Here is a 16,508-nt window from a genome sequence, read left to right on the forward strand (position 1 = left end):
TTCGTAAATTGTGTGTGAGGGGAACAATGTGAACAAAAACAAATGGTGACTGAGAAGGAACTGACAATATTTGTATTCTACACCGTTAACAAACAATTTCGATGAACGGTGGATGGTGACAGCCTCTCATCAGCCGGTATGCAAACGGTTCTCGGCTGACGATGATAAAGTACTTTGGATGTCAGGACTTTTCTTACCAGATGATTCCTCCGTAGAAGAGAGAGAAGATGAAGTAGAAGGCAATTGAGCCCCACGTCACAAAATGGTTCATCCATGTCCAGAAGTGAGTCTCCAATGCCAGCTGTTACGAGTTCAAGCAGACGGGGCGATAAAGGTGTGAAACGTTCATATCGACGGGTTACAAAACAAACAATGCTTTGAGGATTTGCCCCCCCAAGCCAAAGCGCACGTACGCATGCGCAAAATACCACTTGAATCGAAGAGCAAACATTTTTGAAGCGTTTACCTTTAACGTGACAGTGATGACCATGACCGTAAAGACCAACGTCCCAAAAGTCCAATTGCCAAACATCTGTCGGTGTGACATAAAAATCGACAAACAAAATGAGTCCTTTTTATCTCCAGTTTACAAAATGTGATCATTATTTCCTGCTACAAAATAAATAAATGATTTGAGTTACGCAAATGCCCGTCTTATAGCTTTAACTCGTCGTCATTGCTCGGACCATGCAGCAGTTTCTCTTGAGGAAGAGATGTTGACCCAAAAGTTAATCAACTGCTTGCTGATCCATGTGGATACAGAGGCTATCTAAATGTCGAGTAAATGCAGCTTTTCTGTGATTTGTTCATCCCTTTTCTAATCCGCTCTACCCTCACAAGGGATGGGGGCTAGCCGGAGCCTATCCGAGCCGCCTTTGGGCCAGTAGGCAGGGGACACCCTGAACTGGTTGCCCGCCAATCGCAGGGCGCACACAGACCAACAACCATCGGCGCTCACAATCACACCGAGGGACAATTTCGAGTGTTCCATTAACCTGCCGCGCATGTTTTTGGAATGTGGGAGGAAAGCGGAGTACCCGGAGAAAAGCCACGCGGGCACGGAGGAGAACATGCAAACTCCACACGGGGAGGCCGGAATCGAACCCACGACCTCTGCACTTGGAGGCTGACGTGCTAACCCGTCGCCCAACGGGCCGCCCGTGGGTTCAGTGACAGTTGGCTCAAATAATTTGCAGTGTCTGGAAACCAAATGATCACCTGTTTAAAAAACAAAACAAAACTGGGTCGTCCCTAATTGAGCGCCGCCCGCCACGCAGAAAGCTTTCAAATTGTAGAGCCGATGCTTACCAGCTGCCTGTTAGCTCGCAAGATCTGAAAACATGCACGGCATGAAGGCAGGAGTCGATGAAAGATGGCAAGAGAAGATAAGTGAGAAAAGTCAGCAACAGTTAGGATGACACAAATTGCAAACCGAGGCAAGATGAAATGTCCAAAAACCAGAGACGGGTTATAAAACTCAAAACTAATTCAATATCAAGATGGCATGCGCGGAAACGCTATGCCATTAGGGAGCACGACACATCGAGAGGTCGGGAGGAGCGGGTGAGCGCAGAGGATCATGCCAAGCGGGTTTGCACAACATCAACATTGCATGCGCTCTAATTGACCCCCAGAGACGGATTATAAAACTCAAAACTAATTCAATATCGGGATGGCATGCGCGGAAACGCTATGCCATTAGGGAGCACGACACATCGAGAGGTCGGGAGGAGCGGGTGAGCGCAGAGGATCATGCCAAGCGGGTTTGCACAACATCAACATTGCATGCGCTCTAATTGACCCTCGGGAGGGAGGAGAAGCAACACCCGGAGGAAAAAGCTCAGCGCATTCGTGCCGGGTGGGAGTTCGGGGTTTCTACTTTTGAGATCTGACAAAAAAACGAGCCAAAAAAAAAAAGTTTCACGAGCACGCACCTGCCCGTTGCCCATCAGCGTGGTGTCTTCGCCCATCAGTGTGTAGGAGCCAAAGAAAAAGACAAAAGCGTGACAGAAGCCCAAGGCCGTCCAGTAGAGGAACGTCCGGAAAGATAACAGAGCGTTCCTGCTGATGTCTCTGAAAGAAAACATGGGACAGGGAACGGATTTTCAACTCTTCTATAAATCGAGCTCTGTGGATCGGTGCGCTGTGGGGTGGGGGGTGGAGGGGGTCCCCTGTGGAGTACCTGTACAGAACCGGTTTAGTCTGCAGGACGTGTGGATGAACAAGCTGTTCAAACAGACTGTACACCAGGATGGGCAGTGAGGTAAAGCAGATGTTGTACAGTGTCAGATAAACACTGTCATACAGAGTCTGGAACACAGTCAGCAACGGCAGGTCAACATATGACTCAGCTTTCGCGTCGCGCCTTTTCTATCGATTCAAAATCATTCGGGCGCATTCTCAACAGCTTGCTCGCGTGTCAAACTGGGGGGGGGGAATTTTTCGAGACAAATGAGTGAATGCGGACAAGCCCCCTCCCCCCGTCCCTTTCTTATTTTGTGAGGCGCGTTTGAGAATGTTTATTGTGCTGACCCCGGCTTTCGCGTCGCACCTTTTCTATCGATTCAAAATCATTTGGGCGCATTATCAACAGCTTGCTCGCGTGTCAAACTGGGGGGGGATTTTTCTGAGATAAACGAGTGAATGCGGACAAGCCCCCTCCGCCCGCCCCTTTCTTATTTTGAGGCGCGTTTGAGAATGTTTATTGTGCTGACCCCAAAAGTCAAAATCCAAAACAGAACAGCCGCACTTTTTGAAGGCACCCTGACAAAAATAAACTTCAAGTTGTTGCGAACTTCAGGTCTTGCGCAACAGAGAAATGAAAAAAATAAACATGCAGTCAACAACAATCAAGGGCACAAAAAAAAACAACAACAACTTACTTGCTGTGAAAACAGGCAGAAGAACTGGTATAAAAACTGGGGTGTGATAAAACACACATTCTGCAAAAGAAAGAAGTGCAACGTTGCATTCAATCGACTGAAAAAACTTTTTGGGGGGCGATGATAAGCGGCCTGCGAAGCGCCAAAAGGAACACTTTGGACTCACCGTACCTTATAGAAAAAGTATTGCACAAGTGTGGCGATTCGAATGTAGTAGAAGTGACCGTGGACCAGCAGTAGTTTTGCCAGAAATCGAAATCTGGCAATTGCATAGTCGCTGTTTCTCACGGCCTGCCGACCTTCCTTTCCCATAATGCCTGCGGCGACAGAAAGAGCCGTCAGGGCGCCGCTTCCCACACCGGGAAAGGCCAAGAGTTGAAAAAGGCGGGACGACCCCTTTTTTGCACTGGATCTTAAACAGTTGACATTTCATTGTTCAATTCTTTCCTTATGAAGGGTTTCTCCTAACTTTTTTTTTTTAATATCAATTAAGTGGATAAAACAAAAATATTGAATACTAAAAAAAAAAAATAAAAAGCAAGAACGTGTTGATTTACTGAAAGCAGCAGCAAATACAAAAAAAAAAATCAAACAAACAATGATCCTCAGAGTTCAAAATAACAATCATAATGTCGCTACCTTGGCCTTCTGCAGCGGGGCCATGCGGCAGCAGAGCACCGCCGAACAGTTTTTGCAAACTTCCATAAAGAGCTTTTCATGTTCCCTCAAAGCCAAAGATAAACTGGCTCCATCCACCACCAGTCCGTGCTGGATGACGTGGTCCTCTTTGATCCTAGGAACCAACGTTAGCAAAGCGCAAACAAGCAGTTGGGAGTCCAAATTAGTCACCCTGCGCATCATCCCCCGTTGACCAGAATTTTAAACGGTAAAGACGCGCGTTTCGTGGAAGGAGCAGAAGACAAAAGTCACCTTCGAGCCAGCCTGCGGAGCTGCTCGGCGCACTCGTTGTCCGAGCGTTGCTGCAGCAGCTCCAGGATGTTCATGGTTCGGTGGAAGTGACCACAGGAGAGGCTGACGCTGACCGCCGTCTCGTGTTTGTCGCCGGTCAGCACCCACACTTTGATTCCCGCTAGGCGCAGGGACTCGATGGTCTCCTGAACTTTGTCTTGGAGCCTGGCAACACAAGATCACAAGAATGACTTTCAGTTCGGAAATGCACAGAATGGTTTGACAATCGGTTGAGCTCGGGGGCGGGGCCAAGTCCGGTCCTCGAGAGCCGCTCCCGGTTTTTACAGGAAAAAAAACAAAAAAACAAAACAAAACCCTCATTGTCACCTCCACTCCAAAAAAAAAAAAAAAAGGGTCAACAGCGGTCACTGTGAATGTTGTGCCATGACATGACAAGGCAATCGCATCCGATATGAGACACTTTGAGATGCGTCAATTTGTTAAGTTGATAAGAAATCCGTACTTGTCTTCCACCCCCGTCGCTCCGAGGACTTGCAGGTTTTTCTCAACGTAGCCAAAGGCCTGCTGTAGTCTCTCTTCCCTCTGCTGCAGCGCAGTACGGGCGCTGTTCAAATGCCTGTCCACCTCAATATACTCCTGTGGACTGAAGTGGCGGCATGCGACCACCAGGGTCCGTAACCCTCTCTGCAGCGGGGATGGGAAAAGGAAAGAAAAATTGGGAGGGGCGAATACACTTGTGACAAGGTTGCTTTTATTTCATTGCTTGTGCCGAGTGCGGCGTAGCCATTGTTCACTGCCTTTTGTATCGATGTGACAATTGTCACAAGAAACATCGCATAACTCACCAAGGCAAACTCATCGACGTGAATTCTCGTCTTTTCGATCTCACCGCTAGTGGCGAAAGGAAGAACGGCCGACTCTGCTCCCTTGGTGAACAGCACTTTGCCACCTCCAGGTTGAATCAAAGCAAAAAAGGGTAGGCAGGCATCCATCAACTCAACATTCCACAGAAAATGAAGAGATTACGCTTCACAATCCTCATCCGTATGTTAAAATATCGAAGAAAAAAAATAATCGACATTTCCTCAACTGCCATCGATTACTTGGAAAATATCTTGACTTTTGTTTCTCAGCATAGGCGTCATTTCAACAATAGAAAAACTGCCGGTACCTGAAGGGCTCTCGAGTATGACACTCATCCGTCTGCGGTTGGCATCAAACTCTAACACATGGAGCAGTTTATATCTGAAAACGTAAGAAGAAGAAGAAGAAGAATGACCACTCATTTTAATTTGCAGCCGTTAGGCAGGGCAGGAAAAAGTACAACACAACTTCAAAAAAGTGTCCACCCCTTCAACTTAAATGTGCACGACTACCCCGGCTGAAATGGGGGGAAAAACGTGTCCTTTGCTTCCCACTTCGCAATTATCTGCCACTTTATTTTCATTGATTTGTTATTTAAAGCACCTCATCGGCGGGCACGTCCAACCAACATTCTGAATGAATCGGGTCACGAAACGTTGTGACAACCTACTTCTCTGCTTTGCCGAACGTTTTGATTTCCATTGTGTCGCCTCTGATCCCGGAAAAGGTCACACCGATTCTAAGGATGCAAAACAAGCAAACGGCGTCTGTTAGAAATTGTGTGGAGTGGCAACCCAAGATTTAATTTTACCTCTTCGCTGCCTCCACTAAAGCTTTCTCATCTGGTGAAGCAGCGTAATATTCCATTTCATTGGAGGAAAATCCGTTGACGTGGGAGAATGGATCTCCTGCGCCAGAGAGGCAGTCTGGCTGGTCGTAGCTGATCTGGACTGTGTGACACAATGACACCGCTTTGAGAAATAACAATTCCTCTCCATCCTAAGGGTGGGGGCGGGGAGGGAAAAAAAAAAAAGAACGTGTATGTTTGGATTTGAAATTCAAGACACGTATGCCCTTTGTAGAGTCGATCTTACCAAGTTTGCCATCGAGCCATCTGGCGAATCGTCAGTTCGACCCTCTGGCACAAGTTTGCCATTCACTTCCCGATACTTGATCCCATTGATGGAACATTCCCGGAATTGCATTTCATTTTCTGTTAAGGTGCCCGTTTTATCGGTAAACACATATTCCACCTGTCAAAGACAAAACACAGACCTTCTGTGTGGCAAAAAAAAAAAAAAAAAAAAAAAAAGTCCGACATATAAGATTCCACAGTTAAGCAAGTAAACTGACATATCTACAACACAAAATGAAAGACACCGTTTGTGCTTGCAGAAACATATTTTAGCTTTGGCTAATTCACTTCTGAATTATATTTAGCCTTTATTTACAATTACATACATTTAGTCAGTCTGTTTCATACCTGGCCGAGTTCTTCATTGAGGTCTGAGGTGTTGACCTGAGCTTTCTGGTCACTCTCCTCATGGTACAGGTCTAAATCCCAGCCTATGAAAAAGGAACCAAGGAACTTCTGCATCTCCACAGTAACATAGAGTGAGATGGGAATGATGAAATTGTAGAGAACCAGGAATGCCAAGAAGTCTGAGATGAATTTCAAAATCTGTAGGACGTAAATGGGGACAACTTGTGTTCCATTGAGTGGGAAAAAAAAGAAGGCAGTCAGCGGTTAAGAGCGCAAGAATTCGAATGAATGGTTGTAAGCATTCGATTTATTCAATGATGGTACAAGTCTGACTTGCACTGGAACAACAAAATAAAATGACATTAATTTGATGATTTCGTGGAATAAATATGCACGCTACAAATGAAATGCACGCATATGCATAATCTTCAGAGCTCATCGAAAACAATCACACAGCGCACACATCCGAAAATCTGATCTTAAGTGAACGCGGCAGGCAAAAAAGGTTATTCATGCTTTAAAATAAATAAATAAATAAATAAATGAATAAAATTAAAAAGTGAGAGAGAATACGGCAAATATATCCCATTCGATGTCATATTTGTAGCGAGCGCGTCATCTGCACCAACTGACAAAAGGACATTTGGACAATTTACCGGGCTGCTGTTTTTCTCTTGATCGGTCTTTTGGTTGTAGAAGGGCTCGTCCCATTTGTCCTCAGCCTGCCAGGCATATTTCAGAATGGTACTGAGGACAGCCTCGACCAGCAGGATGACCAGGTAGATGATTAGGAAGGTATTCATTGATCTGATATGGGAAAATGTATTTAACAACACGTACCTGACGAATATTTCTCTAGGATAACACGCATTTTTCTCCCCTTGAAAAAATAAATCATTCAAAATCGAGGGGGAGTATAAGACACAAGTACACATGGAATGACCGATTTTTGTCACATTGTATGGACATTTACCAGTTCCTAGGCATTGTGGAAAAGGTCTACTTTCATTCCAATACGCTATTTAATATCCCATATTCCCGATCAATATATAACGGAGATGCACCGAAATGGAATGGGGCTAATTCGACAACAAAAATGCTCACTTCTCCACTGCAGAGCGTTTCTGAGACTTGCATTTATAGTTGAGGGCCATTTTGGACTCCATCCCCGTATAAACTGCAACACCTACAGTAAAACACACCAGAGATTAAATGTATTACGTAAGGACAATGTGAGATTGCTCGTGAAGCTAATACTGAGTGTGCTTAAATGCCAGAAAGTGTATTCAGTGACTTAACAGTGTTTGTGTGAAGTATTAGCGCACACGTGTTGGCCCACGCGCGAAGCTACGTCCGTTTGTGCTAGCATGCTATTCAGGCTAATATGCCAGCTAATACGATTGATGGGTTTCATAAGAAGGTGGTTTGTCGATGTTAAATAATTGAAGGACTGAAAGCAGTTGTCAGGGTGTGGGTATTTCATGATCCTCTTCGTTTTTTAATGATTTGCTGCCGTCGGCTAGCATCTACATGTAAGAACCTCCATTTTGGGGGCGTCAATTACGAACTGATTTTTGGCTATGTGCAGCGGGGCTCTCTTTCCCCCCTTCAAATAGCAAGGGTACACTGTCAATAATTTAGTTCAGAGCAGCAATCTATCCGTATCAAATCTCGAAGACAGAGCTGTGAGTTTTAAACGGTCTCTCTCTTGAACTCGCTGTCAAACATCGCACTGAGCGAGGCCTTTGACTCACCGAATATCTCTTTGGTATTTTTCAACCTGGCCCCTCGTAGCAGCAAGTTTTCTGGACCTAGTGGTCTGACATACAGCGGAAGCAACGTCCCACAGTGTTAATGAACAAAAAGATGGACGTGTATACATGTTGTTGTCATTAGGAAATAAATATTCATGTGAAAATTGTATTTAAAAAAAAAAATCCTGACCAGTCAGACGAAAATGAATGAAAATCTCACCTGACAACGTCCTCCCCGTGGTGAGTCACTGTTATTCGACCAACAAACCTGCGAAGGATAATGCCTTTTAGCAAGGGTTGACTAAGATTTGGGACAGAATCGTTTTGTGTGTTCAATTACCTGTAGAGGTCAGCTTCCGGTTGCTGACACTCGACGACAGCCTGCAAGGTCTCCAGTTGGGACACCGACTGACAGACGGCCGTCTCTGCTACCGAGAAGTGCGTCTGCAAACATGGGCACACAAAAGCTGGTTCAAGTTGAGAATATTTTCGGAAAGGCGAGCCAACGTATGATTCAAGTTCAAGTTAAGGAACAATGTTTACAAATCATTTAGAAATTTGTCAAAGAATAGGCGAACAACAACAACCTTCAGTTCATTTTTTTTTTTTTTTTAAATCGGAATTTTTCATGAGGCGATGACACACACACAAATAAATAGGAGACATTTTTAAGTACAAGGATGGGATGATGCTTTTTTTTTTTTTGGTCAACTATAGCGCTTCTTCCAGGGGTTCGAAATTCCAGCCTGCGGGGTTCAAAATTGTGCTCTAAAGTCAGGGATGCAGTACGTGGAATTTGAGGGTTCGTGTAATTTCTCGCAAATATTTTTTTTTCTCTCTCTCAAAAAAAAAAAAAAAAATCATCCAAAATTGTGGGGAGAGTAATATACAAGGGTGCAAACGAAACGATGAAAATTTGTCAAAAATGTATCTGGTAGATGTTTACCAGAATGGAGGCCTTGTTTTTACAAGAACCCAAAAAAAGGTCACCTTTATGCAATAGCCACACTTTGGGACAACGGAGAATACGGAACGCAACCACAATCAACAGCCGACAGCCCGTTCATCATTTTCTCACACAATCCCACTTCCCCGCAAGGCAGCGGCGTCTTCACACACACCTTGAGATTCGTCTCTCCATCGAGGCTGGCAGTGGTAATGTGACAGGTGCCCTCCGAACGGTCTGATGACAGCAACACCAGATCGGCCGGAAAGGTCTCATCTTTAGCGACGCGTACGATGTCCCCCACCTGCGCAAACAGCCCAGAAAGCACACATTGGGACCTGCGTGTATGGACGCTGTACTCCGAGTGCACGCGTTAGATCAGGGGTGTCCAACTGATGGCTCGGGGGGCATTTGTGGCTCGCCACCCATTTCTCAGTGGCCCGCGACATGACAAAATAATATATATAATACTAAAAAAATTAAATTTGACACGGGCCACATGATTTCGACAAGAATTCCTGGGCTGTTTACAATGCTCCTTGCCAACATTTTCGGAGGTGACCGTTTCCCTTTTATACCCGGATGTTCTTGGATCTTGTCTGGACCAGGCTTCCACTGCGGACAACAAACACAGGGGCGCCGTTCACCTCGTTGTCGGCCTTGTGTCTCAGCCAGTCCTCGTAGCCCTGTCAAGGCATCAAATCAGATTTTGCAACAGATCCAAGCGGCGCTAATGAAAGACGGTTTGGATACTGACAAACGCGACACCGATCATGAAAGCGTTTTGCAACAGAATAATTCCAGCTAGCTAGCGCACATACGACAACAAGCGCACTGTGTTGAGTTGTTACAGTCGCTCTGCGTTTTCGACGCGGCAAAAGGGAAGCCACGAGGCAGAAGTTGTCACCTGTTTGATGGCCGTTACTGTGATGACAAAGAAAAGGGGCAGACCGCTCGTGACGGGGGAAGTCGGTGTGTCAATCATTAACTGGAAAGACAAAGAGAGTAAACATGCTCAAAAAATTTATTCATTTTCCTGACTGGTGCAGTAAAACTAGACTAACTGCCTTGCATTTGGAATTTGCATTTGTCATTGCAAAGAGGGTCGAGGAGATGTGAAAAAAATGACTTTAAATAAAAGAGGAACGTGCTGCACGCTGACATCAACCATCAACAAGACAAATGCGTCGTTTTGAATCCTTTCTTGGCCATAATCCAAATTATTTTGGAAAAGGGCCTGTTTCTGAGTCATCGGTGAAGCGGCCATTCTTTTTTTGCCCAATAAACAAATGTACATCTCTACTGTTCATAGATATACGGTCCACACATTCATCAATAGATAAATACACACAAACGACCTTGATGGTGTCACAATATCAATGCCATGTTTCTGTGTTATGTCATCTCTGTTTCAAGATAAATAATGGCCACAAAAAGACACATGTAATTTCTCGCAAATATTTTTTTTTCTCTCTCTCAAAAAAAAAAAAAAAAAATCATCCAAAATTGTGGGGAGAGTAATATACAAGGGTGCAAACGAAACGATGAAAATTTGTCAAAAATGTATCTGGTAGATGTTTACCAGAATGGAGGCCTTGTTTTTACAAGAACCCAAAAAAAGGTCACCTTTATGCAATAGCCACACTTTGGGACAACGGAGAATACGGAACGCAACCACAATCAACAGCCGACAGCCCGTTCATCATTTTCTCACACAATCCCACTTCCCCGCAAGGCAGCGGCGTCTTCACACACACCTTGAGATTCGTCTCTCCATCGAGGCTGGCAGTGGTAATGTGACAGGTGCCCTCCGAACGGTCTGATGACAGCAACACCAGATCGGCCGGAAAGGTCTCATCTTTAGCGACGCGTACGATGTCCCCCACCTGCGCAAACAGCCCAGAAAGCACACATTGGGACCTGCGTGTATGGACGCTGTACTCCGAGTGCACGCGTTAGATCAGGGGTGTCCAACTGATGGCTCGGGGGGCATTTGTGGCTCGCCACCCATTTCTCAGTGGCCCGCGACATGACAAAATAATATATATAATACTAAAAAAATTAAATTTGACACGGGCCACATGATTTCGACAAGAATTCCTGGGCTGTTTACAATGCTCCTTGCCAACATTTTCGGAGGTGACCGTTTCCCTTTTATACCCGGATGTTCTTGGATCTTGTCTGGACCAGGCTTCCACTGCGGACAACAAACACAGGGGCGCCGTTCACCTCGTTGTCGGCCTTGTGTCTCAGCCAGTCCTCGTAGCCCTGTCAAGGCATCAAATCAGATTTTGCAACAGATCCAAGCGGCGCTAATGAAAGATGGTTTGGATACTGACAAACGCGACACCGATCATGAAAGCGTTTTGCAACAGAATAATTCCAGCTAGCTAGCGCACATACGACAACAAGCGCACTGTGTTGAGTTGTTACAGTCGCTCTGCGTTTTCGACGCGGCAAAAGGGAAGCCACGAGGCAGAAGTTGTCACCTGTTTGATGGCCGTTACTGTGATGACAAAGAAAAGGGGCAGACCGCTCGTGACGGGGGAAGTCGGTGTGTCAATCATTAACTGGAAAGACAAAGAGAGTAAACATGCTCAAAAAATTTATTCATTTTCCTGACTGGTGCAGTAAAACTAGACTAACTGCCTTGCATTTGGAATTTGCATTTGTCATTGCAAAGAGGGTCGAGGAGATGTGAAAAAAATGACTTTAAATAAAAGAGGAACGTGCTGCACGCTGACATCAACCATCAACAAGACAAATGCGTCGTTTTGAATCCTTTCTTGGCCATAATCCAAATTATTTTGGAAAAGGGCCTGTTTCTGAGTCATCGGTGAAGCGGCCATTCTTTTTTTGCCCAATAAACAAATGTACATCTCTACTGTTCATAGATATACGGTCCACACATTCATCAATAGATAAATACACACAAACGACCTTGATGGTGTCACAATATCAATGCCATGTTTCTGTGTTATGTCATCTCTGTTTCAAGATAAATAATGGCCACAAAAAGACACATCTGAACCCTGCGTGAATTCAAGGCAGATAAAAAAAAAAACATTGCATCCGTGATCCGATGTCAATTGGCCTCGGGCTGAAAAGCATCGGCGTGGATCGAGTTATCCGTCCCTGCCCATTTAAAAAAAAAAAAAAAAAAAAGAAATTGGAAGATTTGTCTTTCCACAATGTCAAGATACAAAGGGGGCCTTTTTTACTCCGTGCGGCAAATATGACCTAAGCTTCACTGACAAGTCGAGTGGGTGAAAATAGCCTTTTAGAAAGAGTCGAGTCCATTGCTGGGGCTTCACAACGTAACTGAGGAGCGCTCTGACAACTTGTGAACCAAATCTCACTCGAGCCGGCGGACTGATGCTGAGTGATGTGGTCATGCTTAAGGACACTTGTAAAGCTCCATTTTTTACTTATTGTGAGGGTGCAGCATTTTTTTTTGGGGGGGGGGGGTTGCAATTACTTCTACCCCCCATGGATATCAAATTGTTCCGTCACTTGTTGCTTGCCAGAGTTCATGGGACAAAATATTTTTTAAAATATGTATTATCATGAATGTGCGCGCGTTTACCTGTACGAGGAAGATGATGAGAAAGTAAAAGTTGGCTATCCTTCTGAACTGCTCGAACAGATTCTTTGGGACAAAATTCCAAATGGTGTACTGCAATAGAAAGAGACAAATACTTAGCGGTGCACCACTGAACACGAAACACAAGGCAAAGTATAAGGAAAGGACTTCCCTCTCTTTTGGCACTCAGAAGTCACATTCAGGTAAAACAATAACGTCAGGAAAATGATTAGCCCGCTAACAAGTTCAAGTCAACCTAAGATGGCTGCTAAACTCTAATGCATGCGATCAGTCTGCCGCCTCATCATCTCCGGAACATTTTCACCCTCCCCAGAACAGATGGTGAAGCGCCCGCGAGAAAAGAGGACCAAATTTGGCATCTCTCGTTATCAGCGACCGATTCTAACGTCTATGTAGACACGAGGCCAGAATTGGGACAACGACAAGAGAGCGGCCATCGGACTGTTACGATTTAAGCAATCGTACCTTTGATGATATGATTCGGTTGTCGGCAAAACGTTGAGGTATGTAGTGACCGTGCTGCGGGAAGCGGTTTGCGACATAAACCGTCCTGGTGTCGCTTTGGTGGGGCGGGTCAAAGCCCTGCAGGTGGAAGGGGTAGAAGGAGAATGGAGAGCAGAGGAAAGATGAACCCAAAAACTTGTAAAAAGACATGGACGAGAACATTCCTGAATCACAGTTGTCATCGCATAGTTTCCTGAGGACCGCATCGATTCCAATCCAGTTACTTGGAATGGTATCAAAGAGCGGCGCTCGATCAAACAAGAGGCACGAGACGGGGTCCAGAGTGGGATGACTTTTCACAGATCATTTTAATCATGTACACCATTGTGTCTCTATTATGCATGCTTAATCATGTGTGTGTGTGTGTGTGTGTGTGTGTGTGTGTGTGTGTATCAGGTCTCACCGACACTTTTTACAAATCGGACCAATAAGTGTTTTTAGTTTTTTTGGGGTTGTTGTTTTTGACCCAGGTTCACAAACCATACATGGCATACTGTACTTGGCACGGATATCTTGAACTGGAAAAGACACAAAAAAAAAAAAACAAATAGCCCAACAGCCGTAGTTTGGACACCCCTGATGTACACATTCACACGCACATGTTAAATCCTTCCAAAGGTGTGGCTTGAAAAAGATGTAAAGATCAGAAAACATTCAATATTCTCTTTTTTTAACTGGAAAAATTGTCTGAAAAAAAAAACTGAAAAAAAAAATTAACGACACAGAAGTTTTCTTCGTCTTAAATAATACAGTATAAAGATTTTAAACATGACAATCAGTGACACTTCTGGTCTTGTATGATGAATATTCAGGGCAAGTCGTGGCTCATGTGGCCCGGTGGAGCCGCCGCTGTCAAAGGCGCAACATTGCTCATATGTGGCTTCATAACACTGCTTTTCAGCCGAGCCGTTTGTTATCTTTGCCACGGATGTTGTTTCAGCCTGTTAAGTATGTCGATTTTTTTTTTTTTTTGCTGAGAGGTCAAATTAGGTTGGAAACGGTGACCCCTTCCCAAGCAAAACAGTCTGTCACTGGTCACAAACTAACGTACGGCACTGAAAGTGAAGAGTCGACATCGACCAGGTTTGACAGAAATAGGAAACTGCAATCGAGCCATTATTTCAAACGTCAGGTGCCGGGAAGTGAGAAGTGCAAACGGAAAAACCACATCTGGTGAAATGACTGCTGAGTCACTCTTGAACAGAGCTACGAGGACTACAGTTCTGCATCAAGAGCCATCAATATGATGGGACAAGTCCAACGACGCTCAATACCAAGTTACGAAATGTTTAATATTTGCTAATAAGTGCCATTTTAACTAGAGCCTGAGTCTGTTATACTTACATTTAGTTTCTTGTTCTACAACTTAATGCCAGTGTTTCATATTCTTGAGAATCAGATGTTATTTGCTCCCGTTACGATGGCTTATCATAGTTTCAGGAGCATAAAAAAAACAACAACGATATAATCATTCATCGTGATAGTTTCTGTGAAAATATATCAACCCTAAAAATGGGTTACGGGGACAGGCCTTTGCCCATCAGATATCGAGTGGAAATAGCTGTGGATGATAAGAACGATTGACTTCTTGAATGTTAAGGACGGAAGTGTTCAAAAGTCCTCGCTAACCGTCTAACTCGGAGCACCTTTAGCACCAGCAGCTTTGAGTAAATTCGCAGTCTTGTGATTCAAATTAATTATTTTATTATGACCACGTTTTAGTAAATCATTCACCAGTCAATAGTTACTTTAAAAAGACAGGTACCCATTTATTTAGAACAAAATAAATACATGTATAAACACGACAAAACTGCAGCGTTGAATGTGATGCAGCGGTTAATTTAGGTGCGTCCAACTTTTGCGCTGTTACGACAAAGAAAAAAAAAAATACATGTAGTTAGCCAGTACGAAAATTTAGTCTCGAGCCCGGTTTATTATTGTACGAGGAAAAATTCGTGTTTTGAGCGTACACCGTTGAGAACAAAGCTCATGAGAGAAGTCGAATGTTCTTTGCTTTCCATGAATGCGCAACGTCACAAATAAAATCTTCGTTAAAAAAAAGACAGTTGGAAAGTAGTATATGTTAAGTATGGAAATGATGCGTTCACCCGAGCAGTCAAAGCCCGCAAATATGTAGCAAGTCATAGCACAAAACCACAGAAGAGACAAGAATTGTAACGCTACGAGTCAAACTAAGCGGTAATTATTCAACATGAAAGAGGAGGATGATCTGGGTCGCCGCGTCATCAAAACTAACTGTTGTTTCTTCTTGGCACAAGGGCGAATCGTACAAAACGGCAACGGACCCAAACCAACTTCAAACTGACTTCGCACAAGTTGAGCAAATGAACCAGCCGGTCTGCCAGTGCGTCTCAACTTAATGCCAGTCGGAAGTCAACTCAACGCTAACACCCGACTGTCTATTTGACTGCATTGTCTTCTCGTTTTCACCAATTTGACGTTTGCTAGCTGGCTGGATTATTTTGGATCGACGTTTTTTTTTTTGGACACATCATCCACAAGAGCTATCTGGCAAGGCTAGCTAAGCAAATTGCCCAACTAAAGTTCGTCCACATTTTTTGTTGGCTACCGTCACCCGTCATTCAAGTGACAAATCTCAAATGCACTTTGCAGTGAACACCCTGAGAACGTTGCAGAAAAGAACTCTTACCAGCTGCTGTCGTATCCATCGGAGCATCCTTGCGAAAAAAAAAAGACGTCCCGAGTAGCCGCAACAGCCGCTAGCCAGCACTAGCAACTAGCTACTCCGCGGCGAAAAGCGTCCCACAACATCAACGTTTCCCCCCCAAAAGGCAACTCCTCCTCGCGATCGCATTACGCGACACATTCACACTGCGTCGTGGTGCAAAATATACAAGCGGCTCGTCCCATTTTGCGCTGAGATTCGGCCAAAATGCTCCGCCGTAAAAGAGCCAGAGACGACTGAGCACACGAAGTCCCAGCAAAGCTACGCTACATCTCTTCTGTGGGCTTGTCTTCTACAGTAGCGCGCTGCGCGGCTGCTGTTTCGTTTCCACTTGCAGCTCCAGCGCCGCTCTGCGCCGTCTAAGGCACTCCAGGCAGCCTTGCAGCGACCCCTGTCGGTCGACAGAAAAAAAAAACTCCCTGACTGGACGTGCAGAGGGCCCGAGGAAATTGTGACTGTCGGGTAGCGTTTCCTCAGAGTTTCTTCATTTGTCTGTGGTTTTAAAATTGCGAGTGTGTGTGTACGCACGTGTGGAAGATATTATTTCATTGATTTTACGTAAAGCATTTTGAGCTGCTTTGTTGTATGAAAAATGCTCTGCAAAAAGAAAAGTTGAAAGTTAATTCATTGATTGAAACCGTTTTCGTCAGTAAGGCCCCTCCGGGAGGGGGGATATCTGGGTGGCGTCTTCCAATCTGTTGCATCGTTGTCGTTAATTCTCCTTGTTCGTGTGACGCCATGTTGCTGCTTTTCCATAGTTTATCTGGCCCTGCCTGAAAAGTTATATAAGAATAACAATAAGAAAACCTTTATTTGTCCCACGATGGAGAAATT

The 16,508-nt window shown here is 44.6% G+C and overlaps 1 protein-coding gene across 1 annotated transcript; it reads right to left on the minus strand.

The window, feature by feature from the left end:
• Nucleotides 1–175: 175 nt before the first annotated feature.
• On the minus strand, nucleotides 176–16,026 carry atp11b (ATPase phospholipid transporting 11B). Its single transcript, XM_019884476.1, has 27 exons — nucleotides 15,639–16,026; nucleotides 12,929–13,045; nucleotides 12,446–12,535; nucleotides 11,349–11,429; nucleotides 11,020–11,127; nucleotides 10,617–10,745; nucleotides 8,254–8,357; nucleotides 8,134–8,181; nucleotides 7,914–7,978; nucleotides 7,264–7,345; nucleotides 6,816–6,966; nucleotides 6,160–6,357; nucleotides 5,771–5,929; nucleotides 5,488–5,675; nucleotides 5,347–5,415; nucleotides 4,984–5,057; nucleotides 4,658–4,761; nucleotides 4,315–4,496; nucleotides 3,813–4,016; nucleotides 3,522–3,675; nucleotides 3,054–3,278; nucleotides 2,883–2,942; nucleotides 2,183–2,310; nucleotides 1,935–2,073; nucleotides 1,309–1,332; nucleotides 467–532; nucleotides 176–301 (listed from the first exon to the last, which is right to left on the minus strand). Exons 1-27 carry the CDS (start codon nucleotides 15,663–15,665, stop codon nucleotides 194–196), a joined length of 3,084 nt encoding a protein of 1,027 aa, XP_019740035.1. The 5' UTR covers nucleotides 15,666–16,026; the 3' UTR covers nucleotides 176–193.
• Nucleotides 16,027–16,508: the final 482 nt, after the last annotated feature.

Source organism: Hippocampus comes, unplaced genomic scaffold, assembly GCF_001891065.2.
Source record: "Hippocampus comes isolate QL1 unplaced genomic scaffold, H_comes_QL1_v1.1 scaffold90, whole genome shotgun sequence".
Lineage (NCBI taxonomy): Eukaryota > Metazoa > Chordata > Actinopteri > Syngnathiformes > Syngnathidae > Hippocampus > Hippocampus comes.